At 45.1% G+C, this 27,964-nt stretch overlaps 1 protein-coding gene across 1 annotated transcript in view; it reads left to right on the forward strand.

Annotated features, from left to right (window-relative positions):
- The first annotated feature begins 2,557 nt into the window (after positions 1-2,557).
- Positions 2,558-27,964, forward strand: part of RTN1 (reticulon 1) — a 119,038-nt gene continuing 93,631 nt past the window's right edge. The window contains exon 1 of the mRNA XM_027901915.1: positions 2,558-3,104. Coding sequence (XP_027757716.1) covers positions 2,915-3,104 — 190 coding nt within the window. The 5' untranslated portion in view covers positions 2,558-2,914. The remainder of the gene's footprint in view (positions 3,105-27,964) is intronic.

Here is a 27,964-nt window from a genome sequence, read left to right on the forward strand (position 1 = left end):
CATGAAGTGAGCCCTAGGTATGGGATTTGGCAATACAAACATGATGACTAAAACCATTGCTACTGATCTGCAGCAAATATGTCCTACCTTGAAATAAAGAAAGTCCAATGAGCCTGGGCATATGCTTCATTTTAAGGCTGGTGAGGCACTGGCACACATTACCCAGAGAAACTGGGGCGTCCCCATCCCTGGAAGTGTTCAGGGCTAGGTTGGACAGGGCTTGGAACAACCTGGGATAGTGGAAGGTGTCCCTGCCCATGGCAGGGGGCTTGGAACTAAGTGGTCTTTAAGGTCCCTTTCAACCCAAACCATTCTATGTTGAGCTTTTCAGTGTTAGTTTTCCTGTTGGACTCAATGATGTTAAGGGTCTTTTCCAGTCTAAACAATTCTATGATTCTGTATAAGGGAGGCTGTGCTCACTGGAGGGGAATATTTTCACCATCAGTTCTCAAATATGTTAAATAATGTGCTTTATGTGTGAGCTAAAGGAGAGTCAGAATTCATAATGAGGGGTTTAGTGCAGCTGCATGGGTCAGGCAGTTTTTTCCATAGTGGTACCCTAGATCAAAAAACCTTAAAACTGTTATCAAAGATACGTTTTCTTGATATCTCTGGTGTTTTTGGAGCATGGATTACCTGGAATTAACTCACAAGTAAAGCTGAATTTGATAGATTTTGTTGTGTGACACTTACCTCTATAATTGTTTTAACAAAGCAGTAGGTAAATAGGAGATTTTCTGGTAATCAGAGAATCACTGACATCAGAAAAGACCTTTAAGGTCAATTAGTCCACCTGCTAATGAAACAGTGCCAAGCCCATCACTAAACCATGTTCCTAAGTGCCACATCTACATGTCTTTTAGATCTCTCTGGGGATGGTGACTCAATCACTTCCCTCAGCAGCCTGTTTCAATGCCTGGCCACCCATTCCATGAAGGATTTTTCCCTAGTATCCAATCTGAACTTCCCCTGGTGCAACTGCAGACCAGTTCCTCTTGTCTTCTCACTGTTACGGGAGAAGAGACCCGACCCTGGCTCCACCCTCTTTTCAGGGAGTTGTAGAGAGTGAGAAGGTTCCCCCTGAGCCTCCTTTTCCCCAGGATGAGCCCCTGCAGCTTCCTCAGCTGCTCCTCACAAGCCTTGTGCTCCTTCACTTTCTGTTGCCATCTTCCCCCTGTGGATATCCATTTCCAGCCAAGTGGTTTGAAACAGTTTTTTTGGTCTGACCCTAACGGTCTTGCACACTGTGCTAAAGCATTCTTTACTGTGAGGGTGGTAAGGCACTGGCACAGGTTGTCCAGAAAAGTCATGGATGCCCATCCCTGGAAGTGTTCAAGGCCAGGCTGGATGGGGTTCTGAGCAACCTGGTCTAGTGGAAGGTGTCCCTGCCCATGGCAGGGGGGTTGGAACTAGGTGGTCTCTTAAGTCTCTTCCAATCCAAATCATTCCATGATCCTACGATTCTATGACTCAGGCAGCAGCAGGACAGTTCCCAAAAATAGATTCTGGACTGGAGTGAGGATAAGTATGACAATTCCCTGTGATGATAACACAAATGGAAATGCTCAGGGTTTCTTCTGAGGCTTTTCACCTTGCATTGCAGGCTTACCCTGGATTTCCTCCCCTCTTGCCTGGAAAAAGTAAAAACATATAAAGTTTTCAAACCCAGGAATAAGCTTGCTGGAGCTGTAGAGGGTCTGATGCCTGCCTAGGGGTGCTGTGACATAAAGATCACAGTTGGAGATTTGCTTCTGCAACGAGCAGCTGGGAATGAAGTCTGGCTGTGGCAATTACTCTCCATTTCGTAGCTTGACCTGTCCCATGACATGAGAGAGGTCCTTCTACAAGGCAGAGTTCATTTCTTTGACCTGTCCATGCCAGAGCTCTGTGCAACGCAGGAATGATCCCGTACCATTTACCTGAGTCCGTTTTCCCATGTGTGAAAGGACGGCAAGGAAACTTGTTCCAAGTTCACCTCAGAAGTGGCACAGATCCTGCCCTGTGCTTTCACCTTTGCTGTATCTCATGCTGCTGCTGCTCTCACTAACAGCCTGACATTTCCCCTCGCCTCGGTGAGCACGCATTTCCTCCGTGAGAGAGTAAGCAAATACAATGGCCCAACAGAAAAAAAAAAGGCAAGGGGGAGAAAAAAAAAAAAAAAAAAAGGCACGCAGGCACCTGCTGTGAGTTTATTTTGACAAGTGTCATTTAGATGCAATAAGCTGTGATCTTGTCTCCGGCGGGGCTGCAAACAGAGAGGAGCCAACAGGGTAAACAAACCCAGGAGCAGAGCGCGGCTTCTCTCGCTGGGCCAGGGGCTGGCCGAGACGGGGAGGAAGGGGCAGGAATGGGGTGACTGTAGGGTGCGTTTCGCTGAGGGCTGTGTGCCCTCTCCGCCGAGCCCGGCGGCGCAGGAGGAGCCGGCGGCTCTCCCGGCGGGCGCGTTGCCGTGCCCGGCCGCGGCGCCTGCGGGATGCTCTGGAGCGGAGGGATGCGGAGGAGGGGGATGCGCGCCGAGAGGGGGGCGGCGGGAGAGGAGAGGGAGGCGTGTGCCCTCCTGGAAGGGGGGCATTTCTCCCCTTATCCACACAAGCCGATGCCTACCCTGCCGAAGCAGTTAAACGGGGGAGAGCAGCAGCCCGGCTGGCAGATTCCTGCCCTGTGATATGCCAGCCACAGGGTGACGCAAGGGCTGGAAGGCTCCAACTAACAAGCCATTTTCACCTGCGTAATAAGCGCTAGTGGAGATACAGCAACAGCAACAGCAGCAGCAGCGGCGGCGGCTCCCGGTCCCCGCAGCCGGCCAGACTCCAGCGCGGCCGCAGCACCGTCCAGCCCGGCGGCCACCGCAGCTCCTTCGGTGGCTCCCGCTGCATCCCGAGAGCCGGAGATCAGCGGCCGCCTTGCAGGCAGCATGTCAGCCCCGCCGGACCCGCAGGACCTGCTGCTGGCGGGCACTGGGGTGCACTGGGCTGCGGACGGGGCGGACCAGTATGCGACTGGGGCTCCGCTGCGGGATGGAGATGGGGCTCAGCAGCGGGAACAGCTGGTTTTTGGCTCCGCCAAGGAACACCCGCCCGTTACCATGGCGACTGCATCCCCAGGTAAAAGGCGAGGGGTACCCAGAGATGCTCAACAAAAGGGCCCTGGCAGCAGCATCTCTTGGTTGTCTCGTTCCTGTCCCTTCCTCTGTTCTTCTCCCAGCCTGGCTGCTTGGGAACATTACTAAGGAGTTAGTGAGAGCACGTAAGAAAACAGAAAATAACGAGGAATTGCGGCCTTTGCAAATAGTTATTTTTTGCTGATGTGGGGGAGGGGGGGGATGCAGGAGCCAGCCAAGTTCCCTAAAGCTCTTTGCAGTTTGTGAGGCACAGGACACCCAGATTTCAGCCAAATGTTGGAGGGCATTTGATTTCGCTTGACTTGATGTGGCTGTGTCCTCGTTCGTCGTACACCTGTTCACATCTGGAGTTGCAGATCCCAGCGGAGTTCCTTCAGCCCTCCCCCCTGCACCTGGAATTCCTGCGTGGCCTCTTGTGTTATTTCAGCATGCAGCTTTTAATGGAGAGAGCCTATTCTGAAGTGTTTGTACATTTTCTGCATGCTTTTGAGACTTGTTCATTTAACTGTGGACTTTTTGGGTGCTGTGTTTTCCTCCTTTAGGCTTTTGAGGTGTGTTTGGCTTCAGCTGCATTTAGTTGAGGGTCTGCAGGTTCACTGATTTTCAGTTTGCTTTTGGGAAGTGTTTGATCTCCCTTGATTTAGTAGGTGTATTGATAGCAGGTGTACATCTGTTAACATGAGAAGGCTTCAACTTTGTGTAGCTCCTGGTAGAAATGCTTGGGGGAAAATAACTCTGTTTCCTTCTTGGTGACACTTTCTTGCTTTCCTTCCTGTTGCTGCCTGTCAGAGAACCCAAATAGCCAAATAACCCAGCCCATCTAGATTCCTCTTCACTGGGAAGTAGATGCTTCCATTATACACCCTGAAGCATTGAACTTGTCTTGAGTAAGTTGAGGGTCAGGGCTTGGGACGGGAATCGATCTCTGTTATGCAATAGCTGCAGGAGCATTAGGAACTGCGTTTTTGGGCTGAGCCCCTTCTAATCCCCTCAGTCAATCAGCACAAAGAGTAGCTGGCCAGAAACAGCGCAGTCTGAGTGTCTACATGTGCCATTCTGCTGATGCCCATCTGTGTGGCTTTCCAGGGTCTGAGTGTGCATCGGTGCATGTGTGTGCTCTCAACATGGATGTTTCCCTCGGTGCTTTTCTGTCTGCTTGATGCGACTGAGTCGGGTAGTAAAATGGAATCTAACGCCCATCGGCTGATGTGGGAAATGTTTTGCTGTTTTGTAGCTTTGGGCAGGCAGCTAATCTGCTGATGTGCTGCTCATTCGCTGAGCTGAGTGTTAGGTTGTGAAACGTGACTTTCTACTGGAGAGAGAGGCGGATGGCTGGCAATGTGAGGCTGTTTGAGAGCAGGCAAAGAGGGGCAGGACTGAGGGCTCCAGGTAGGGTTGCCTCAACAGTATAATGACACAAAGAAGGGGGAAAAGGATCCTGTGAGATTTTTTTGTTCGCTGATGGATGAAAATATGGCCATGCTGAATCTTAGCATACAGAACAAAGAGGGGTGGTCTCTCAAATTGTGTAGATCCCCATTAAATGGAATCACTGTGGTATCAGAAAATGCTTACATTTAATGAAGGCTTCTTCAGGCTTAACCTGATCTGTAGATCAGCCCTTATAAAATGCAGATTAGACAGGCAGAAAGAAAGAGAAGAAAAAGAAAAAAAAGAAAAAGAAAGAAAGCAAGAAGAAAGAAAAGAGAAAGAAAAGGAGAAGCAAAGAAGATTTCCAGCTTTTGCAATTCTCTGCAAAGGGGGTTTAGACATGTTTGTTTTCACGTGCCAAACTGTGGCAAGGTGGAGGTAAAGTGAGCGATACAGACCTTTATTGGTGTTTGCTGGCCGTGGGTTGTCAGACCGTCAAATTAGCGATATCATAAGAGTAATAATGTGCTTTAAACATTTCCCATTTTGTTCTCCCTGTTCAATAAAAGACTGCTGTGTGGCTGTGTGCGTGTCTAGCCAACCATGGCAGACAGAGCAGCATCCCCACCAGTGCAGTCCTGCGCACGCAGTCTCTGTCTCTGTTTGTGGCTGCAGCATCTGTATTTCCGTTCCACACTACCCAGAGACCTACAGCTCCTGCTCCCTTCACCCAGGGAAGTAAATAATTTTCCTGTTCTCTCTGTGTGACTAAGTATTCATAAGTTTCTCAGTAAGAAGACTGTAATATTGCTGAACATCTAAAACTGTCGAGTTTTTCAGAAAACTCTCTAATTCTCCTGCTTGGAAAGGGATTCCTGCCTGTTCCTAAGCTGTAGGAATGGACCCAGCAGGAGATACCCAACTTCAGCTTTTTGCAACACTGACACAGACTACCATAAACTTGAGCACTTCTTGTACAATGGGCCATCTGGGGACACTTAAGACAAGGAGCAATCCATCCAAACAAGAGTGAGCTGGACAGAATGTTTTTCAGGTAGCTTCCCAGCACATCCCATATCTTCCTCCACACACCTGTCAGACCAGTCTTATTTTGTGAAAAACATGGTTATGCTCTCTGAGGCAAGAGCAGGGTTTGGAGTCTCAGAGATTCTCCCAGCATGAAAATAACTGAAAGTAAATGGTGGGAATTTATCACAGGTTGTACAGAAATTTTCTTATACAACCTAAAAATTTGCAAACTTTCCCTGATCTTCCCTTTTGTTTTAAACTTGAAAACCAGCCAGGGATTGTTGAAAGGTTCAGGAATATTTTCAAGCTGGCTGTGGGCCCAGCTTTGAGCCAAGCTGGCTTTGTGTCAAAACCTTGTGAGTGGTTTCTGAATGATGAAAAGCAATGGATTTCACTCCCCATTCTTTGGATCAACCAAAATCGGCAATGACTGAGAGTGCAGGAAAAAATTCCCACGAAGAGTGGAAAGCTCAGAGGTTTGTCAAGCAAAGTCCTGGCAATAAGAAGCTGCAGACCCCACACTGGTTTCTTGTCCTGCAGAGATCCAATGAAGATAATTCCAGTAGCTTCTGGGCAGGGACAAAGCTGTTTCTCTTGCTGTCACACTTGGCCCCTGGATTTTGCTGAAAATGTTTCTCTCCCTCAAATGTGGAGTTTTTCTCCTTCCCAAAAATTAAATTGGTTCAGGGTGAGAGGAGATTGCACATAGCTCTTGCAAGGACTGATGAGTGAAGTGGTCCTGAAAGGCTGGTGAGCAGTTGCATGTTGGTGAAGAGAGCCCCATGCCACCCAACACACCATCTGGTCATAGATTCTGTTATTTCATCTTTATACATCAACAGTGATTAAAATCCCTTGACAAGAATTATTTTCAAAAATATTGCAGGCTACCAGGCAGTCCCCAGGATAAATACATATGGTTTCCTCCAGAGAAGTGGCAAAATGTAAGAACAGACTGTACCTCAGTGGTAAAAGGTGTGCTTAGGAAAAAAAGAGTGGGAATAGGGCAGAGAGACATAAAAATTATGATCCCTGTAAAAGGATCTGGGAAGTTGGGGGCAGCCTTGTGCATTGGTGAGTGTCTGTAAGGTGATTTAGGCAGTGGTGTTATGCTCCTACATTCATGTAGGTGAGATTGAGATTGCTGCCAGTGAACCCTGGGTGCTGATACTCACTCCAGGGTGCTCTTTGTCTTCAGACAGGCTGTAGCAGTCAGGACATCCCTGACAATCCTGGCTCATTTCCAGCTGCCTCCAAAGACAGCTCGAGTGTTGGAGTCCAGCTGCCCAAGGGAGAGGTGGCCATTGTCACAGGAGATGGCATTAATAACTGGGACACTTCTCCAGGGACACAATGGAATGGCAAATATGGCCAATGGGAACCCTTCTGGAGCAGCAGCCAGATCCCCTGGGGTGTCTCAGTGGCACAAAAGTCCTGTCCCTATGGGACTGAACAGCACCCATGTGGTATGTGCCAGTGAGGAGAGGTGGGAAGGAGGGACTGGAAGCTGCTTGGATGAGGGAGATGAGCTGAGAAACAGACCCTTCCTGCTGAGGAGCAGAGAGATACCAGATCCCCAGAGTGTTTAATTCCCTGATAGATGTAAATACAGCACCCAAGACTAGGAGTGGACTTGGCTCTTGCTGCTGCATGACAAGGACATCTTCTCTAAGCTCAGTGCTTTTAGTAAAACATCTTTCTAATTCTCATTCTTTGTAGAAGTTGAGTTTGAAGGCATGTGCTGTGTAGCTGCATGCTCCCACCATGAGCTAACCCACCAGGGGACTGCACTGAGGTGCTCCTGGCAAAAGCCTGTGTTTGTACTGATGACACAATCACCTGTAAATATCAGTTTATTGTTTTTCTCCCGTTACTGGAGAGGGTGAGTTACTAACACCTTTACACCTCAGCATAAAAGAGGTTTTTGGTGGTTTTGAGGCAGATGAGAGTTCAATGGTTCACCTGGGTGGAGAGAAGGGGGTATGAACATGCATGTCTGCACTGCTTGGGTTTGGCACTGACACTTTTTGGGATGTCAGATCATGAACAAACAGCAGGTTCCCCAAGGCAACTGGCTCTTTGTGGCCTTCCCATCCCTTTCCAGGTACTGCTTTGTCAAGAGCTCCACTCCCTGAGCATCCATGGCAATGTGCTGCTCAAGGCCACATGCACTGTAAAGGCCACGATCCAAACCCTGATTTTTTCATGTTGCTGTTAGAAAGTCTTGATCTGGTGGATTCACTGACCTAAGCATGTCACAGGGGAGCCTCAGCAGATGTTTGGAAATATATCCTCAGCTGATAGGCAGTCTTGCTCAGATTTAGCCAACTGAGGCCAGATTTAGTCTCACTTTGGAAGAGTATCTACTCAAGCCAACTTTATTACTGACATTTAAGTCCTTTCTGATTTAGGGAATTGAATTTATTTTTTTTCTCTGTTCCCTGGATTAGTCACTCAGAACTTCTGATCTACCGGTTATGAGTGAAGGTGACAGAGATTGTTTGATGGAGGCTCTTTGCATTCCCCAGGGCTTTGTAAGTGCAAGCAGATTTCGCAGAAAGAGGCAGGAACACAGTGGATTTTTCTTGGATCTTTCTGCTTTTGTAATCCTCATGAAGCTTGACAAGGTGGCCAAAGCCCACAGTCAGCCATTAAAAAAAAAAAAATTCCCATTGAAATACCATCCTCTATTCCCACTTGAGTAAAATAGGAGCAACAGCTCCTACTGGGCTCCTCCAGCAAGTGCTCTGCATCTGAGGGTGCTCTCAGAGGTGCATAAAAACTCCTGATTTAAAATCTGTGCAGCACTGTAGTTCTCAACTCCATACAGATCAAAATGCAACTGTTTTTGCCCTGTTCCCCACAGGAATGCAGGTAGCTCCATCCCTGCTTTGGCTTCCACACTGATGAGTTCTCTTCAGCCTTCAGGGCTGCAAATAGGTTGAGGATGATGACGATGAGGCAGATGAAAGAGAAAAGTAGTACCAGGGAGGGTGACTCACCTGCCTTATTTTAATCTTCATCACTCAGTAATGAAATGTTTTATTTATAGGCAAGGAGCTGAGGAGGACAGGTTGGGGAGGAGGAGGAGAACGGCTTGGAGGGGAGAGGCTTTGGATGTCCCAGTTGTGGCAAGTGTTGGGTTTGGCATTTTGCAGTATTTTCAGGGCTGTGAATCTCCCCTGGGCTGGATGGTTCATTATATCTCACTGGTCCAAGGGTCCTGGGAGGCACATCTGCCTCCTTTTTTTTTTCTCTGCTGCTCTGGAAATGCCATTCAATGACATATTTTATGCCTTGTTTTTACCCCCAAAGCTGTAGTGTGCAGTACATGTGCACTCAGCACGTGCTCTCTATCTGTCTGTGGATGGCAATCCCAGCAAACATGTGTTGCCTCTGCCTCAGCCCTCCTGGAGAAGCTTGGGCAGATCCCACAGGTCTGTTTATCATGTCCTCAGAGACTGTCCCACAAAAGGACGCCGGCCCAGCTCTGTGACCTGCATTGGCCCCTGATGCTCAGGACTAGTTTAAGCCCCGAGACCTGATTTGGCCCCAAGACCTAATTATTTTGTGCACCTGTGTTTTAGCTCAAAATTCCTGAAATACCCAAGGAGTTGTGCCACAAGTCCACATCGTCAACAGGGAATGGAGACTTTTAAATGGATGACTTCTTAGGAATTTGCCTCACTTTGCCTCCTGACTTGTCAGTACCTCTAAAATGGGCCAAGTACATACCAAGATTTTTCATTTTTAATATAGCAGTTATGTCCTTGTGTCTGTTTTTCATGTTCTATTCTCTTACTGCCGGATCAGGACTGCTTAAAAAATTCTGGATGTTCTTCTTGTTGGGCTGTTTGTTGGTTTTTTTGCAAAAGAAAAGGCAGCCCTCACACAGCAAACCATGTTTCAAGTAATAAAACATTATTGGTTATTAGTTTTCTAATTTAGGAAAAGTAAATGTATGTGCTTCTGTAGACTTGGCGTGATTCAGCACTCAGGAACACACTGCACATTTAATGTTCTTCTTTTTTTTAAGACACTGATTTAGGATCACTTTATTCCTCCAAGAGTCCTCGTATCTCCAGTAAACAGTGAGAGTAAATTCTTGGCACTCAGCTTGCAAGACAAGGTTTGAAATAGAGGGGACCTTAATCACCTTTTTCAGTCCTCCTTGTTTCAATCAAGCATTTAAGATCCTAATTATATGGAATATAAGCACATTCTTAACTGCTATTAAAAATTAGGAAGGTCTTAAGCATATGCATAAAGGTTAGCATGTGTTTTGCTGAATTTAGGGGTAAATGAGTTAGAAGATATATATATCATGGATAAATTGGCTTTATTACCCATTAGACTAAACTGCTTCAGGTCACCTGTGTGTAAAATGAAGGCACCAGCACTTACCTAACTCATTACAGCACTGTAAAAAATAACATTTAAATACATTGAAAAGTTAGAGTGAAAGTCACTATAATGTTGCTGTTGTTTATTTTGATCTATTTTGTGTGTCCAGGTGAGAATAAAAATTGTTGGAAGTGGCTACAGCCTTCATAAGCCTATCTCTTTCAAATACTGAGGTGCTATCCCAATATTTGTCTTTATACTTTAATATTCCTTAAGAGTGGGCTTTTCCATCTTTATTTAAATAACAGCTGATATAAGAGGTATTTGAATCTTTCTTTCACTGCTGTAATGAGTCGCCTGCCCTTGATACAGTCATGACATCTTGTGTTGGAAAAGGTGGCTGGTTTTTGAGGGATTATTTCAACGCAATTGCCATTGACATCTGCAGCATTCCCAACATGTCCTTCGAATAGCAGTGACTCCCATCCTGGATGCAGTGCTGCAGTGGGGTGTTTGCCTGGGTACAGGTGAGGATGCTCACCAAATCATGGTTTCTGCACCTGGGGGTGACTCTGCAGACCCTCAGAGTTATGTCATCTTGAGGCTTTACTGTGCCATTCAGGACATGAGTGATGTCTTGCTTTTTGCAGCAGTGCTGAATTTATTAACTGCAGCTGATTTATTGTTGGTAAAAAGACATAGAAGGGCTTGTTAACTGCAGCCAGTAAAAAGGAAATGTATGGGTCAGCCTTGTCAGGCTGGAAATCTTCCTGCTGCCAGCCCCTGGGGATCTTGTGCTTGTCTCTGAGGGTTTTTTCAGTGCAAATATCAGCCCATGTCTCGGGTGCACATCTGGGTGCCCCTGGGTGATCCCCGTGGCTGAGGAGGAGGAAACACAGCACAGCACCAGGGCACAGTGTCTGGCCACTGCTTTGTATCCCAAACACAGCCTGGGTGCTGTCCCTCACCCCATGGGAGCACATTCCAAAGCCCCAAATGCAGAAGTTACAGACCTGAACAGCATCCCCAGCATTGCCTGCACTGCGCCAGTCACTGGCTGCGCCACCAGACAGCCTGAAAATCCTCACCCCTGAAAATCCTCACCCCAGGCAGTCTCTGCAGCACAGCTGTCTGGAGAAGGGCTGCAGACAGCCCGAGCCATCAGAGTTCGTGCTGATGTTCTTCTGCTGAGCCTGGCCCCCTCCACACTGCTCCCAAAAGCACTCGGGGGCATCTGTAAAAGCACTGCTGGAGAGACAGGCTGCATTTATGGGTTGTTGTGATCAGCAAGGGAGTTCTGCCATTTACAGGCCTAATGCCATCCCCTAAGTAGGAGGTAGCCAGGCTGGTGCAGGGAGGATGCCCATGCACACCACGAACAGCATTTTGTATGTCAGGGGCGTGGGGAGTCCCTCACCCCACGTAGGTCCTGGTGCACACATAACCAGCAGAGCAGCAGCTCTGCTTGGAAATTGTTTATCACTGGCAGGGCAGAGGGCTGGATCCAGAGCACAGCCTAAAAGTTGCTCCAAATCTGCCACCGCTGTGCAAGTGTTCACCCATATTCAGGTCAGCTGCATCCCTCTCCCTGCATGAGGAACACGCACCGAGGCCATGTCCAGAGTGGGAGGTGAAAACCTGCAACCAGCAGACCTGGGGAGCAGTGTCTCATCTCTTCCCTCATCTCCTGAACAGCATTTCATGAGCTTTGTTGGGAGGGGGCAATGAGGTTTCACAGGCACTCTCTCTCCGCTGACTACTGGAGCATGGAGGGGTCTGAATTCCAATCAGTCTTAATTAGGTCTTTCCCTTGATGTCCTTAATGTGGAGGCAAAAGAGATGCATTTGCTGCTCGTGTATGTAGGAAATGTTTTGCATTGCAGGATATTTTCATTCCTGTTGACTTCAGCAGTGAAGCACGATGCAACACGCTGGAAATTAAATGTGCACTTCAGCTGAACTGGAAGCTGAACCGCTCCATGCAGGTGTAGCTGTGTGATATGAGCAGCAATCATTTGTTATTTGCAGACTGACTGTAGTAAAAAGGGAAATGTCTCCTGCTGCCCCTGAGAAAAGTTATAAAAATGTGTACCCTAATTTTTTTTTTTCATCTTCTGGATAGCGTTCATCTCTGTGTTAGGTTATACCCTGTTTGCCATTTTGATGGGTTGGTTATTTTTCCCTTTTTATTACAAAGGTTTATAGCTTGGGTAAACATCATTGACCACACGCTCTAAACTGCAGTATTGCTGTGCACTAAACTTTAATTGAGGCAGTTGCCTTTGATGTAGGGCTGACCTAAAGCTGAGGCTGATTCCTCTCTTTTGCAGCTTTTGCAGTTCTTTAAAAAGAGACATAATGCAGCATTTATGTAGTTGCTGATTTCTCTACTGCTCTAGCAAATGATCGCTGGGTTTGAATGTAGGATTGATTTCTCAGAATCTCCTGGTTATCCCGAAAGTCTGTGTTTATAATCTGCCATTCTCAGAGTGTAATTAGTTTGCAGGAAAGGTGTTGGGCCCGAAGGTGAAGCTCCAAGATGATGTGTGAGAGTGAGAAGTCCCAGAGGAGTGACCTCATCTGAACACATTGTTTATGACAAAAAGAAGGGAGTTGGATCCTCTGGGCAGTAGCTGTGCTTATGAATTTAATTAAATCCTTATAGCAAAATGGCTGTAACTGGCATCTTTGTTTCTGGCAAGATAGGATTTCTGGAGTTAGTATCTAATTCTCCATGTTAAGAGTTTCATGTGTGTTTAATATGTGTACATTTCACACAGAACTGGAAAGTCAAGCAAACAATTAATTGGTCACATGGACAGATGTGGAGTCACTGAGTAAAACCTGATTTATTTTTTTCATGGGTGAAACAGGAACTCTGACTTTGAAAATGCACACTTACCTCTGCTCCTGCCAGGAGAAAGGACTGAATTTTCTGAAATTTAAATTTGTTCAGAAACTTGTCATCAGACAAAAAAAATCTTTCTGCGAGAAATACACAGATTAAAATAATATTAATAAAAATATATTTCCAAATTATTCTGAAATCAGCTCATATGTTTCACCTCATTCGGCTGGCACCAGTGTTTAGAAATGTATCTTGTCTACATTTGCTTTTATAGTAGGACATTTATTCCAAATATCCATAAATTCCATTTTAAAAGCACTAATTCTGGCCTCGAGGTTCTTAATTCTATTTTAGAATTGCCATGTCATGTACATTTTTTCTGGTTGTGGTTTTTTTTTTTTTTCTTTTTTCCTATCCTACAAAATACCAGTGGAGATTATAGCGGATTATCTGAGCAGTTATCATAGTAAAAGCCAGTTGCCATTTTGGGAGTTCTTTTTTTCTTGAAAGTCCTTTTGACATTAGCCTTTATAATCCAGTGTCTGTGTAGTAGAAGTTCAGGTCAGAGCTAAGGAGACAGGCCTGGGGACTTATGCTCTGTGAAATATATGCAATCTCCTTCCACTTTGAACGTGTTAAACAGACCGTGTATAATCCCTGGAATATTTGGTAGATCTGCCAGGCCTGGAAGATGGCATTTGTAATATTTGTCTAGTTACATGTATTTTTACATGGTTGTCCATCCCTGTGCCATCCAAACTCTATTCAAAAGTAACGTGAGGAGAGGGGGCTGAACAAAGAGTGAGAAGAAAATGTATCATTCCCAGCGGGAGATTTTAGAGTTTGGGTTTCTTTTTTTAACCCCTCCTTTCTCTCTGCTGTTGCTTTTTAATGAATCGTTCTTCTAACCTACTTTAAATTGAGCTTTCTAGCATGCTGGATGTTTTGCAGATGAATCATACTGTGCAATGGCCTTATGCATATCTGCTGTGCAAGTACATTGTCAGCTTGTATTTGATAACCTACCAGCAAGCAGGACTTTTTTTTTTTTTTTTAATGGAAGCTTGGGATACTAGCATCCTTCTCCAAGTGAGAATAATGCAACCACTGTTAATAAATCAGCCCAGGTCCAAGGATGTCTCACCACTTTCGCTGCATCCCTGATTGGCATTATCCTCAGAGGTATAAATTAAAGGGGAAAATATATAATCTGGGAAGCTTTCCAGCATCATCTTTTGAAAATGAGAGCTCGGTGCTTTGCTGAGATTTCTTTGGTGGAGGAATGCTAATAGCAATGCTGAAGATGTGCTCTGATTGCACCCTAAAGAGTAGGAAGACACACAGAACAGCTTCATAATTTTTTTTCCCCTTTGTCATCAAGATAATTTCTGATGTGATCTGCACTGGATGAACTGTTTCTACACTGCTCTGTGAATTGATCCCAGAAGTGCAGCTTGAGTCGCTCCTTCTTCTACTACTTGTTCCCTCAGTCTGACATCTGCATAAAATCTGGTGCAGGTTTTCCCACTCAGCCTGCAGACAGCTGTCTGCAGCTGTCAGCAGAGAGTGGACACAGTCCCTCTGAGATACTGGCCAGAGCCTGAGCTTCTGCAACGAGGGTTTTAGGAATTTCTTCCGACTGTTCCTAGGAGGTGTCATCACAGCCGGATGGTAACTCCCGACGCCTCCCTCCCCACAAGGGAAGAAAAATGTGCTGCAGATTGTGCTGATTTGCAAAAAATATTTCACAGGGAGGGTTTGATTTTAGCAATGTTCCAGCTGTGCTAAATGAGCAGAAAAGGGATTTTTTCAGCACATCAGCAATGTGTTGGAAATGGAAATGCCGCGTTTTCCAGCACTTTCTTAGTCCTCAGTTTTCCTCTTCCCCGCCCATAACCCACTTGGGTCTTTGGCATTTACTGGAACTAGTAGTTTAGCATGACTGTTGTACTTGGAGTCTTGCTTCATAATGTCTGCGTGTTTCTATTTCCTTTTTCTTGGCCAGCTCTCTGCCAACACCTTCCTTCGCTTTCCAAGAGTCAGTGAAAAGTGCAGAATGCAAGATGCCCTTGTTCCTTAGGTTGCATTTTGGGGATGTGTAAGATACCTTTACTACTACTTTGTTGATGGGACAGCTAGTCCACAGTGGAGTGAAGAGTCTCCAAATAGTCCCCAACAGCTGCATTTGAACTAGGTCTGGTTCTGCTGAGGCCCAGGCAGTGCCAGGCTGCTCCAAAGGGGTCTCAGCTTCATGATCAGTGACTCAGTTTGTGGGGCCTCTCAGGCTGAGACTCCAAAAAGTCATTCCTCTCTCCTGAAAAAAATGTAGGGCAGTTATTTTTACTTATGTTCCTGAAGATAGTTAATATTTTTTTTTGCATGTTTTCACTTTTAAATTCTTATTAAGGATCCTTAGTTATGTTTTGCAAAGGCACTCACCCTTCCAGCTCAACAACACAGAGGGAATACCATGTGTCATTTGCCATCTCTTACTGACATTGCTAAATTTGCTGCAGCAAACGTGTTTCAACATTTCCAAATGTTTTTCCTGTTGAGCTTTCTCTTCCACAGAAAGGTTTTCTGTTTCCTCCTGATTTCAGATGAAAAGAAAATTGAAAATAATACGAAATTTTCCCACAGGACAGAATTTTTTTTTGCAATAGCTCCACTTCCAGTTAATGTCAGGAAAAACACAAACCACTGCAATCAGCAGGCTTAATTTCAACCCTGCATTTATGACTTATTCTTTGACATTGCTGCCTGAAGAGTAACAACATAAACACCCTTAGCTTGAAAATGCCCTTTAAAGCTGAGAGCTAGTGCACCAGCAAGCAGGATTTGTGAGCACCTATTTAATGCAGTCAACAGGAGGGTGACCTTGGTTCTCTGTCACTGGTGAAAATGAAATTGCCTCCTGGTCCAGCCCATCTAATGGCTGCTGAACTATAACACCAAGCAGGTTCTTCTTTCTTCATGGCAGATGACTTTGCCACTTCTGTGGCAAAGAAGGCGTGAAGCCAATGGTGTTTCCCAAGCCAGCAGCTGCCCAGCATCCCTGGATTTAAATAATGAGCATAGAATCATAAATCATAGAATGATTTGGGTTGGACGGAGTATTAAAGATCATCTAGTTCCAACACCTTCTTCTAGATGAGGTTGCTCAAAGCCCCATGCCACCTGCTCTTGAACACATCCAGGGATAGGGAGTCCACAGCTTCCCTGGGCAACCTGTTCCAGTGACTTTACTGTAAGAATTTCATTCCAAGATTTAATCTAATGCTACCCTCAGTCAGTTTGAAGCCATTCCCCTTTGTCCTGTCACTCCAGGCCCTGCTGAAAAGTCCCTCTCCAGCTCTCTTGGAGCCCCTTTAGATACTGGAAGGGGCACTAAGGTCTCACTGGAGCCTCCCCTTCTCCAGGCTGACCAGTCCCAACTCTCTCAGCCTGTCTCCAAAGCAGAGGTGCTCCAGACCTGTGAGCCACTTCGTGGCTCTCCTCTGGACTTGTTCCACAGGTCATTATAAAGTGCTCCCTCCTTTACTTAAAAATGTGACTTGCCTATCAAGGCCAAACAAGGGAAGGAAAGTCAGTGAAGACAGCAAATCAGACTCTTTCTTCTTAGTCTCTATAAAAGACAACTTCTTTTTGAAAAGCCCTCCCCTTCTCACTTTGTGTGAGCAGGAAAGCAATGGAGCTCCTCCATGGTTAGGAAGTAGAGTCTGGAAGCCACTAGGTTCCCCTTCCCCATGCTGAACTTGGAGCTGCAGGGACAAATGCTCCCTCAGACTTACTGTGCTGCATGTTTTAACCAGGTTTTCAGGAAAAAAATAGCTTGTTGCAGAAGTTTTCAATCAGTTTCAGACCCATTAAGCTGGATGGCAGAAACTGCCCGAGCAGGAAGGATCCAAAGTTTACCAGTAGTCTTCTGCTCCTGCCTGCACCCAGCACCAGATGTCCCAAGCTTCTGTAGCTTTTAGAAAAGGGAAAGCCTGATGTGAGCAAAGCACCACGTTGCCTGCAGAGTTGCTTGCTCAGATTTCTGGTGACAACTGCTCTGCTGTGCCAGGTACAAGCCTGTCTTGGAGAAGATAAGTTAGAGGAGTTGATTTCTAACCTTATCCAACACCAGAGCTGATAGAGAAAAGGGTATTTGCTCCTGCTCCTTGGTGAAAATGGCAGGAGAAATGAGCTACACTAAAAGTCAGCGCAGGTAGAAGGATAAAATCACATAAATTACACAGGAGTGTCAGGCTGCGGAGAAGTCAGGATGGAGGGAAAAATGAATAGCAAGAAAAAGAAATCCAAACTACTCTCAAGAGTTTGCATTTCTCAAGCAATGCATTTCTCATCAATTTATGAAGGGAATTAGGTAATTTGATGCTTACAGTGGTAGGGGATTAAGCTTATAAACTCTGCAGGTGCCTTTTGGTCCACATCTCCTGCGCTCATGAGCTCTGGAGGCAGACTTTGCCTACAAATCCTTTGTTCAGTCAGAGCTATTAACATAATTGTTCTTAAAAATGCTTTTGAATGCATTTTAGTTTTTCATTTATTTCTTTTACTCAGCTGGAAGGGCATGAAATCCCCGTTCTTCAAGGCAGAGATAAATCTGTTCAACCTTTCACCGTGTGAGTAGTACCTGGAGGAGTCTTGTGCTGCAGCGGGATCTGGTGTGCTGGCTTCACTTTCCAGACCCTTGGAGGTTGGCTGACCTCTCCCAAGTTCTAGCACTGGGAAACTACAGGGAATACCATGAAAAATCAGAACGATCTTGGCCACCTGTATAAATATTCTGAATAAATAGGGGGAGGTTGTGCAGGGACAGGGCATCTCAGCAGGAAGAGCAATTTCAAAAACACATGATGTGAAACCCCGGACGAGTCCACCAGAGAAGGACTGGAGTGTTGAAGGTCACAAGTCAAATTCAAGCCACCGTGGGCTGCAAATTTTGTGCTGTTTTGCTGTTGGTAAACAGCAGATGCCACACTGAGGTGGCCTGGGGAGGAGCGTGGTGTCCAGTCTGGAGCACAGCGCCTCGGGAGCAATGCAGAAAGCCCAGAGGAGGGTGACCAGAGTGATCAGATGTCTGGGAAATATGATCTAAGAGAAAAGATTGAAAGAACTAGGCTTGTTTAAGCTGAAAGAGAGAACTGCTGAGGCAGAGCAGTCTGTAAGCACATTAAGTACATGAAGGCCCAAGCAAAGAGCCTGAGTTAACCTGATCTCCAGGAACGGATGTAGTTTCAGTTGCAACATGAGGTTCAAACTGATCATTTGGAAAAAAAAACTTAGAGAGGATGTGGACATGCAGGACAGGGAAACACAGGTTGCTTGGGGGTGGGTGGCTGCAGCTCCTTTGCTGGAGTGGGCAGTGCAGAGGGACATCACTCAGATGGCATGGGAAGTCATGCTGCTTCCTGGGGCCAGCAGTGGAATTAGGTGATGTCTTTCAGGCTTTTCTAGCCCTATTTTTGGTGAGGCTGTAAGGTGGGAGGAAGGATGGCAGCAGGAAATACACTAATATCTTCTTTTCTCATCTTTGTTTGGTCCCTGCCCTGTTCAAACCAGCGTCTTCATCTGTTACCTTCTGAAAGTGCACATCAACCACGGGTCACAGAAAAGTAGTAATGGCTGATGTTTTTGTGTTTCAGCGTCTTTTGGAGGTAATTTTTTGTTTTTTTAAGAAAAACAGATTTTTGTTTGTTTTGCAGGAAAAGCCCTGCTTTCTTTGGGAGAAATTGAATTGCCTCCTGCAGAGAAATGTAAACACAGCATTCAGTGGCTAAAGTTGGACAAACAGAGCAATCTTCAGCTCTAAGATAAATTACTAATAACGAGAATTTTTAAATAAATGCAAGCTTGGCAAGCAGAAATTATAAAAGATGAAGTGCACAGTGATAGTTGGAGATTAAGAGAATAGTGACTGCATCCAAGGAAGGAGGAAAGGGAAAAAGATACAGCAAGTACAGGCTTATTAAATTGATTAAATTAGTATTGTTAAGAACATTAGAGTGAAAGGAAAATGGGAAAAGTGCATCATTGATTTATAAATGCGCACTGTGAAGACAAACTTTATAGCTTATTTCAGTAAAACACTGATTGTGTTTTGACTGGGTTTCAGTGAAGTGTAAACCCAGTACTATTGGAGCACCTTCGCAATTGAGACAGGCTGAGAATTGGTGCTGTTCAGCCTGGGGAAGAGCAGACTCAGGGGTGACCTCATTGTGGCCTTCCAGTACTTAATGAGAGCTTATATAAGAGAGGGATAGTGACTTTTTACATGAGTAGGTAGTGATAGGACAAGAAGGAATGGTTTACACTAGAAGAGGAGAGATTTAGGTTAGATGTGAGGAAGAAATTCTTCCCTGTGTGGGCACAGATTGCCCAGAGAAGCCATGGATGCGCCATCCCTGGAATTGTTCAAGGCCAGGCTGGCAGGCGGATTGGAACTGGATGAGCTTTAAGGTCCCATGGAAAATTGTTGGCTGAGCTGGAGAAGATGGAGGGTAACAATAGCCATGGCACGTCATGTATTACCTACAGAACAGACAGTTTGTGCTGAAAGGAAAATGCTTGGCCAGTGTGGGAACTGCTGGTGGGGTGCTCAGTTAGTCTTGGGGTCTGTTTTATGAAATACTTTTGTAGAATATTTTTGTGAAAACTCTGTGTTTACTGCAGTGTACCCTCTCTAGAATGAGGTTGTATATGTTTGTACAAGGCTCGTTCAGCTTCTGCTTTGACCTTGGGATCATCATTGTCATTCAGCGCCTGGGTAACTCGCACTGGTTATGCACAGAGTCACTATGGCCCTCTGATGAAACAGTGAAACCAATTAGAGTGGCATCAGAGAAAAAGAAGTGAAATGTTAGGTACTTGACATTTGGTTTCAATGTTTTTGATTTGATTTGAAACAGTTTTAATTCAATAAAAAGTAAAAAAAAGAAAAAAGTTCAGTTTTGTAGAAATTACTTTTTCCAGACAATTCTCTTAAGAAAAATTTCCCATGATCCTCAAAGGGTAAAGAAATAATCAATGAACCTTTTTTTGAGAAATGTAGCACCTCTTCCCAGCTGTGTTAATATCAGTGAGCAAACAGCACTTCCTCAGACCAGCTCATGAGCTAAATTTGGAAATGATTCCCTTTATATTTGGGATCCATGGCCTGCTGATGAATATTTGAAATGTGAGCTGTACTGCTTCATTGTAGCTTCTTATATGAGTCACATGGTTATTTAATGAGGATCCTTGATTGGGGAGGCATGAGCAAACACATCTTTTATACATACTTGACTGTGCCAATTTCAGGGCTTATTTTCTCTTGATGCTGATACATACACGTTTGTCATTGGCCTTGGCAAACATTTCTTTGCCAAAAAGTCATTTCTCAAGTATCAACGAAAAATGATACATGGATTTAACTAACATTAAAAAAACCCCACCACATTTAAATGTGTAATAGAGTCATAGAATCACAGAAACATTCAGGTTGGAAAAGCCCCCTAAGATCATGGAGTCCAACCTTTAACCTGGCACTGCCAAGCCCACTGCTACACCATGTCCCCAAGTGCCACATCCACACGGTTTTTAAATCCCTTCAGGAATGATGGCTCAACCACTTCCCTATCATCCCCTCTGTACCAAAATTAAGAACATAACACTGAGATTCACTTGTGAGATACACTTGGGTGGCAGCAGTGTATGTGTCCACCTGTGGGAATTTTATTAGGTGAAGTCAGAACCCCCTTCAGGAACATCCGATTCATTTGCTTTCTTACCTCTGTAAGTTGGGAGCTTGGGGTTTTTGGCAATTCTTGTATATTTAAGTTTCTCCTGGGCATCGGGGTGGCTGTAATTCTCACCTCAGAACAAGAGTGGGAGTTGCAGCTCCAGGATAGCTGCTCCAATAACACATTTCTTGCTGATCTCTGGGTCTCATCCTGCGTGCAGCATTAATGGGGAATCACAAGGTCCACAAAAGATCCCCATAGAATCACAGAAAGGCTTGGGTTGGAAAGGACCTCAAAGGTCATCTAGTTCCAACCCTCCTGTGAGGAGACAGGTAGCTTTGCCATTTGCAGCACGCTGCTTGTGCAACAATTTTTCATGAAAGTTTGTTTATTAAGTTTAGGAAAAAAGAAGACTTTATCTTTCCTGAAGATCTCATTACAGCATTCAGCTACTACAGACTCCAGAAGAGCCTTCTCTGAAGTACCTTTTCATTGGATTTAAAGCTCCGTTTCATGAATATAAAACATGACATATGTGATCTTCCCTCTGCCTAGCAGTAAAGGCTGCTGCTGATGCAAGACAGTCAGTGAACTGCCTGGCTTGAAAAATAATCTTAATTTTTTACACTGTAAAGGTCAGTACAGCTGCACCAGTCCATGATACCTGACTTACCTGATTGCAGAAGTTACAGATTTTTTTTCATATGGTACAAAAAGGAGAGATTATCGGTTTGGAAAGTGAACCCACAGGTACAATACACTCATTTTCTGTCCCAGCAATGAATCCACCACTCCAAACATTGATGATTATCTCCCAGTTCAAGTGAATGTTGTAAATTTATCTTGGTGGCATGGCTATTTCCAAAATTCCTCGACCTATGGTCCTTGATGTTGGTTTAAATTATCAACAAACTGTCCTTTCAAACACAGCTGCCAAGTCAGCCACAAGCCCTTGAACCACAGACATAATAAAAAAGCAAATTCTTTCCAAAAACACAATAATGTTTGTTGAATAGATTCTGCTCACTGACTGAAGGAATGACAGATTAAGTAAGAAGAAGAGGGAAAGAAATAACAGGCTTGGAAATCTGAAGTTGGGCATGGATAAACACGAAGGGATCATGGCAGTTCTTTGAGTATGCAGAAAACATACATTTGGGAAGGAAAAATGGAGAATGGTTAGGAAAACATCTGGAAGGAGTGGTGCCAGATGGTTGTTTCCTTTTTGATTGGACTAGTATTTTTCTCATAAAATATGAAGACCCAATTTTCATGTTTTTCAATATTTACAGATCTCAGTTTGTATGTAAGAAGGAAAATAAGGTCACAAATAGAACTCTTTGCATGCTTAAAATAGTCTGGATATTCTGTGCTTTGCTGACTCAGCCTAAATGGACTGAGATTTTGAAGTGCTGGGAACGTCTAAATCCCTTTCCAGTTCCTGGCATCTGAGAATGCTACACCCCTATTAGAGAAAGGATTTTATTTAGAGGGGAGAACTGAGGGCACCCATGATTAGAAAATTCTAGCTTATGTTCCCACCACAACAAAATCTTGCTGAGCTGGCATCAGGGCGGCATTGACTGGAATCAGCTTGCTTAGTTTCTGCTTGTTGGTGGTGGGGCAGTTGTTACTTGAGAGATTGGGGACCCTCAAAGATGTTTTCAACTGTAAACATACACTTTCCCCCATCAACCACCATGAAAAGCCAAGGACGAAATCCATTTTTTAAATAGATCCCTAGATTTTCATTATGTGGCTTTGAGGCAACATTGTTTTCCACACTTATATAACCTTGGATAGCTACAACAAACAATGGTTATGTTTTCTGCAAAATGTTTCAGTTTTCTTTCACAAATCAATGCTCTTAAACTTATAAGTTATGCTGTTCAAGTGGTGTTGAACTGTGAGTATTTTATCATTTCATTGTATGCAAGACTGAGAAGAACATGCATCCAGCTTGAAATTCAAATGCTGGGATCTGAGTGGGGCTAATAGTTAGCATCTTAACCCCAGGGAGGAAAACCATGATTTTTGAGGATTTTAGAGAAGTCATTGTGTGATTTTCCACCTGGGACCTTTTGCTGGGGATTTCTCAAGGATACCCTGAGGATGCCCCAATTGAGCATCACCATGTGGTGCTCCCAGCCAGATGGACATCACCTGTGCAGATCAAGATGCTACCACATCTCAGGCACCCCCAGGTGCAACACCACCTGCTGAGAGGCTCATATTTTGGGGAGCTGAGGAGAGGATGGGGCACAGTTGTGGGTTCATTGCACCTGGGGAGGCTCCAGGTCCTGTTTCAGGCCTGAGTCCCCTTCCTGTCACCTACCTTGTCCTGCTCTGTGGCATGTCCCTGGTGGGTCACTGAAAGAAAGCCAAAAATCTGTCTGATGGGCCGTTGAAAGCAAATAACACCCTATTCAAGCAGTGAATAGTATTACAAATTTTTAGGGTCTTTCTCAGGCTTTTATTGGACTTTATTAATTTAAAATTCATTAGAACTTTGCTAGCATGGTCTGAATAATGCATTTATTCATGCAGACATACATGGGTACTTTGCAAACACATGGTGCAATTGTTTGGCCAGGATGATGTGCAAAGGTTCTGGTGGTCAGTAAGCTGAGATGGAATGAGCAGTGTGGGCTCAGCAAGAGCCAGGGAGTTGAAAAAAGAGATTATTCCCTCTGTTCAGCCAAAGGTGGATAGAAGGAAAAAAACTGGGCAACCTAAGCTAGCTTTGAAATACCTCTGCTTAGAGCAGGGATTGGACTGGAGACCTCCAGAGGTCCCCTCCAGCCTGATTTTTCCTGCAGTTCTGCTGTTTAGGACTCAGTTATATCACCGTTTTCTCTGCTGTGCTTCTACCTACTATTCCTGACCACTTCCACCTGTTTTCCCATTATAAATATAAAGGTAATTAGGGCTATTTTAGAAGCTGGCTGCTGGATCATGAGGCAATTCTGCACCGACAAAGGGCTTGGGTTGTTTCTCAAACCCAGCTGGGTGTCTTGTTGCTCTGCTGAGTAAGGCTCTTCTCTGTTTCTGGTTCACAGGCTGAATTAATGAAATAAAAATACATGTATTTCTGCAGGTCTGCCTGAGATGAGGAATTTTCATTTTCCTCAGAAAACCAAAAAAAAAAAACCCCAACCAAAAAGTTGTTTTTATTAAATCCCAGGTGTTCAATTTCCTCCCCGCCAATTCCTTTCACTTCACTTTGGAAACTACTTATTATCTTTGTGAAAAGTCAGCTTGGGCAAAAGACACTGCACATAAATTGCATTGCAGTCTGCCACAACCACTGTGCAACAAATCCTTTTTTTCTTAGCTAAAATTATTGTCTGAATTTGGCAGAAACTTCCAAACGGTGGGGTCGATCAAGTGTGAGCTTTCCACCTAATGACTTATCAAGCCCCCAGATCTCACCCATCTTCAGTTCTGGCAGTGCAGCAGGGAAATCCTGTATCCTTTATTTGTGCTACCAACTCCATTTTTAATAGTGTAAAGCAGAGATTTGCACTGGTGAAGCTGCTGCTGGCTTCAAGGAGGAATAAGCTGGTATGGAGTGTTTTTTCTTGTTTTAAGGGAGTGAAAAGCTGGATTGAAGCTAAGGAAAAAGGTGAAAGTGCAGTGGTGAGTTTACTGTGAGGTGATTTGACTGGGCAACTGGAATGGGGACAGGTACCCATTCTGTGCACGTCTTTTTTCCTGTCCTTCTCCTTCTTTTCCCCATCCCCAGAGATGAGGAATGGTTTCCTCTTTGCCTGCAGCATTTTCTGCGGGTGGGTGGTGATAATAGAATAAGGGCAAGGTAATGACAAAAGTGCTGATGTTTGCTCATGTGCTGTGCTCAGGGGCAGAAAACTCGATTAACACTTGAGAAGTCTTGATTCCTCCAGAGGAAAAAGTGTTTGGCCACGAACCTGCCCTCTCTGAATGTTGCTCCATTTGCCCTGTCGTGGGATCTGGCTCACACCAGCTGGTTTGGACCGAGGCAAAGGGAGGAGAGCAAGAGTGTCTGCCACATCTCTCCTGCTGTGGCTTGGCTTGTTTATATTCATGGTTTAATTTCCACGAGCCACTTCTCCTGCTGTTCTGCTCACTGTGAGGTTGTTACAACATTTTAACAAGGCAGGACAAGAAAAAAAAAAGGGGCACCATTATCTATTCAGCAAGGAGCTGCTTGCATTGAGGGCAGTTAAGAGGGTTGGGAGCGCTGCAGATGATGTGGAGACACAAGCAGGATCTCCAAGGAGAGAAAGAACAGGGAAGTGGTAAGAGAGATGCTGCAGGAAGTTGAAACCAGGCGATGAGTCATCTCTCCATCCATCCTGGGCAGTCCCATGCTCAGTGGAGGTGCCATCCTGGCCTTGTGAGCTGGGCTTTTGCAGTGCACACTTATTTTTTTCTGCACAAAATAAGCCTCTCAGCAGGACTGAGCAGCTGAGGCTTAGTGCTGCACTGCTGTGGGGATGCAGGGTGTTCTTGGGCAGAGCAGATGTGCCCAAGGACAAGGCAGACATTTGCCACCATCCAGTTTGCACAAGGTGAGTGGGTTTGAGGAGACAGTCAGGCTCCAGGTTGTGGTAACTGCTCTACAGAAGGCTTGGGAAACTGCAGGAAACTCATCAAGAGGTGCTGTTGTGGAGGACTGCATGGAGATTGTAGGTCAAGTGGAGGATGGGAATGGCACTCAAATGTTTGTAGGACAGAGGGATTAAGGTATTGACAGAAACCTCTGCTGTGCTTTGCTGTTGGTTTATATAAACTATGAAGTGTTCAGCCCTGCTGAATAACATTTCATTCTTGAGTGCAGTTTTCCAGAAGTCAAGCTGTGCCCCCGAGCCTTGGTTTCCGAAGTACCCTAATATAGTCTGCCCCAAATATAATCTGCTGTGCCATTTATCTGCACAAAATAGAGTATTTTATAATGGCAGAAACTCCAGCAACCCTTAATTGGATGGAGTGGATGAAAACATGTATTTGAATCCTGAACAAAATATGAAGCCTATTGTTACGCTCTAAATGTGTTTTGAAAGGAGGTTTAAATAAAGCAGAAATATTTACCACAGATATTTACTACCTCTTTTCGCACAGATCTTCCTCTTTGTTGTTCCTTTAAAAATCTCTGCTGGAGTTCCTCCAGCAGAGACATCCATAACAACTCTGCCTCCCCTGCATGGGCTGTGTCTTGCCCTGAGCACCAAGGGTGACATTAGGGGGTTGGTGGACCCAGACCCTTGGTCACTGGAAGCCAGCAGAGCTCCACTGAGGTCTCTTCTCTGGTTCTTTTGAGTTCAGCTGGACCATGGATTTGTAAAGGCCTATTCCAAAACACTTCTCTGCCCCTGGACTATCCTTGGGAAGGGTGAATCTGATCCCTCACAGTTTGCACCCTGTTGAATTTTCCCTGCTACGTTTGTATCTTGATTTTTCCAAGCAGATATTGGACAATTGCTTGGAAGGCTTTTGCCCCCCTCCCCTCCTCCCCCCGCCCCACCCTTGTGTTGTGTTTGGATTGCAGGCATGGAAAATGGCATACACAATATGCCAAATAATTTTATTAATTTCACAGTGTTTACTAGTTACTCTGCCTCCTGACCCTCCACAGCAGCCGATTAAGCTGGGGTTGACCTTTCTCTAATCTTCAAATTGAGAAATTTGTCAGCTATATCCCTTAGTTACGAAACTGGGATTATTCCAGAGAGGATAAAATCTGAAGGCCATCAACTGCTCTGGCTGAGCTCCTTGCTAGCTGGGAGCAGGAGTACATTTCCCCCTACTGTAAAATTAGCTGGGTGCACTGTGGGAGAGTGTACACAATCTATTTTAAATGCTACATTTAAGGCAGGATTTCTTTGTTTACATTCTGAGTAGGAAAACGAAGCTCCTGTCACCAGGCTCTGTTACTGTAGGAGTTAATATGTGGTTTGCTATCCAGGCCATTTCCAAGGAGATGTGATGTTTGCAGGTCATCCCTCACATCCAAGCGTGTCCTACTTGTGAGCAACCTTGCAGTTTTGCTTCTGCTGGGGACTGTAACTTCACCAGGCTCATTTTTTCCTCCTTTTCTCCCCTGAGCACTGGCTGAAGATCCCTTCACTTGCTCCTGTAACTCCCCACATACAGTTACAGGGTCCCCCATCAGTGCCTTCCTGCTGGAAGAGCCCTGGTGTCAGACAGGGCTCTTCTCCACCAGCCCGTCACAGCCGAACCCTCCTGACACCGCGACAGTGTGTCTGAGATGCCTCCTGCTCCCCTCCCTTCCATCTGTCTCTTGGGGAAAAGCACAAAGAGCATTGTTATCTGCTGTGACAGGCAGGGCTATGCAGAGGAGAGCTCCTCCTGGAAAGCAGATGGGACCAGTTGAGAGTGGACGGGAAGATGCGCTAAATAAATCTGGACCAGTCGGTGCATTGGGCCGGTGACGGGGAGAACTTGTGTACCAGGAATGGAAAGGTAACCACCGTCCACAGGCTTGATTTTTGGCTGTTATAAACCGGTAAAACTCCCATGTAAGGGACCTGGGAACTCGGGAACATTGTTGTGTACATCGTATTTACTGTCCTCTCCACTGAAGGATAAAAAAACCCCAGATCATCCTGTATGATGCTTTTTCCCTTGTGGAAGTGGCTCCAGCTGAATACTCATGCTGCTCATCAGGATTTACTCTCCAACACTGAACACTCTTTGTGTGGCCTCTCTGGCCCACCCAGGCAAGGCATCTGGAGCTCAAGAAATAGTTAAAGGTATCTTCAAGATAAGCTAGGAAAAATAAATGGCCCTTGAGGCCTGCGAGCAAGTTTCAGAAATATTTCTGCTGCTTTCTTTGATCTGCTCAAAAGAGGAATTAGCCACTGTTTCTGTGTTTGGAAATAAACTGTGGAAAGGTGCCTCCTCCAGAAGATATTGAACTGTGCAAGGGGAGCTCAAGCTAGGATATTGAAATTGAGAACAAAACTCCACTCCAACAGTCAGAGCTGCACTCCTGGAGAAGAATCGCTTTTCCCAACCTTCTCCCTTGTCCCTGCGCTTGTGTTAAACCAGGGAGAGTCCCAGGTTTATGTAGCATGCACAGGGTCACTGCCCTGGTAATCTTCATGGGCATCAAAAAACATCCCTGTAAATACAGCAAGGGAATATTTTCCCCATCCATAATGGGGAAAGCTCCTGGAGGTGCTTGGAAAACACAGTATATTTCCTACAACTTTGTCTTGCCCTTCTCCACAACATTTTTCATGTTCTTTGCACCCAGAAACCCAAATCTCCAGGTAGCTGTTGCTCAGAAAGTTAAAAATCTTTCATCTAGGGCTATTGAAAGCAACAGAGACACAATGCAGGACAGGGAGAGGAAAGTGGGTTAGAAACTCCTGTCAGGAAGGGGGACAGCCTTCCTGGAACAATTTCCATGTCATCAGTCAGCAACTTGCTTTGTGTTTGGAATGAAAGCAAAAAGACTTTGACCCAAGCACAACTCGAAGTCCATTCTGGAGTAGTTTCTTTTATATTCTATGTTAT

Source organism: Empidonax traillii, unplaced genomic scaffold (genome assembly GCF_003031625.1).
Source record: "Empidonax traillii isolate 1590-97213 ecotype Southwest subspecies unplaced genomic scaffold, ASM303162v1 scaffold821:size279169, whole genome shotgun sequence".
NCBI classification, from domain to species: Eukaryota; Metazoa; Chordata; class Aves; order Passeriformes; family Tyrannidae; genus Empidonax; species Empidonax traillii.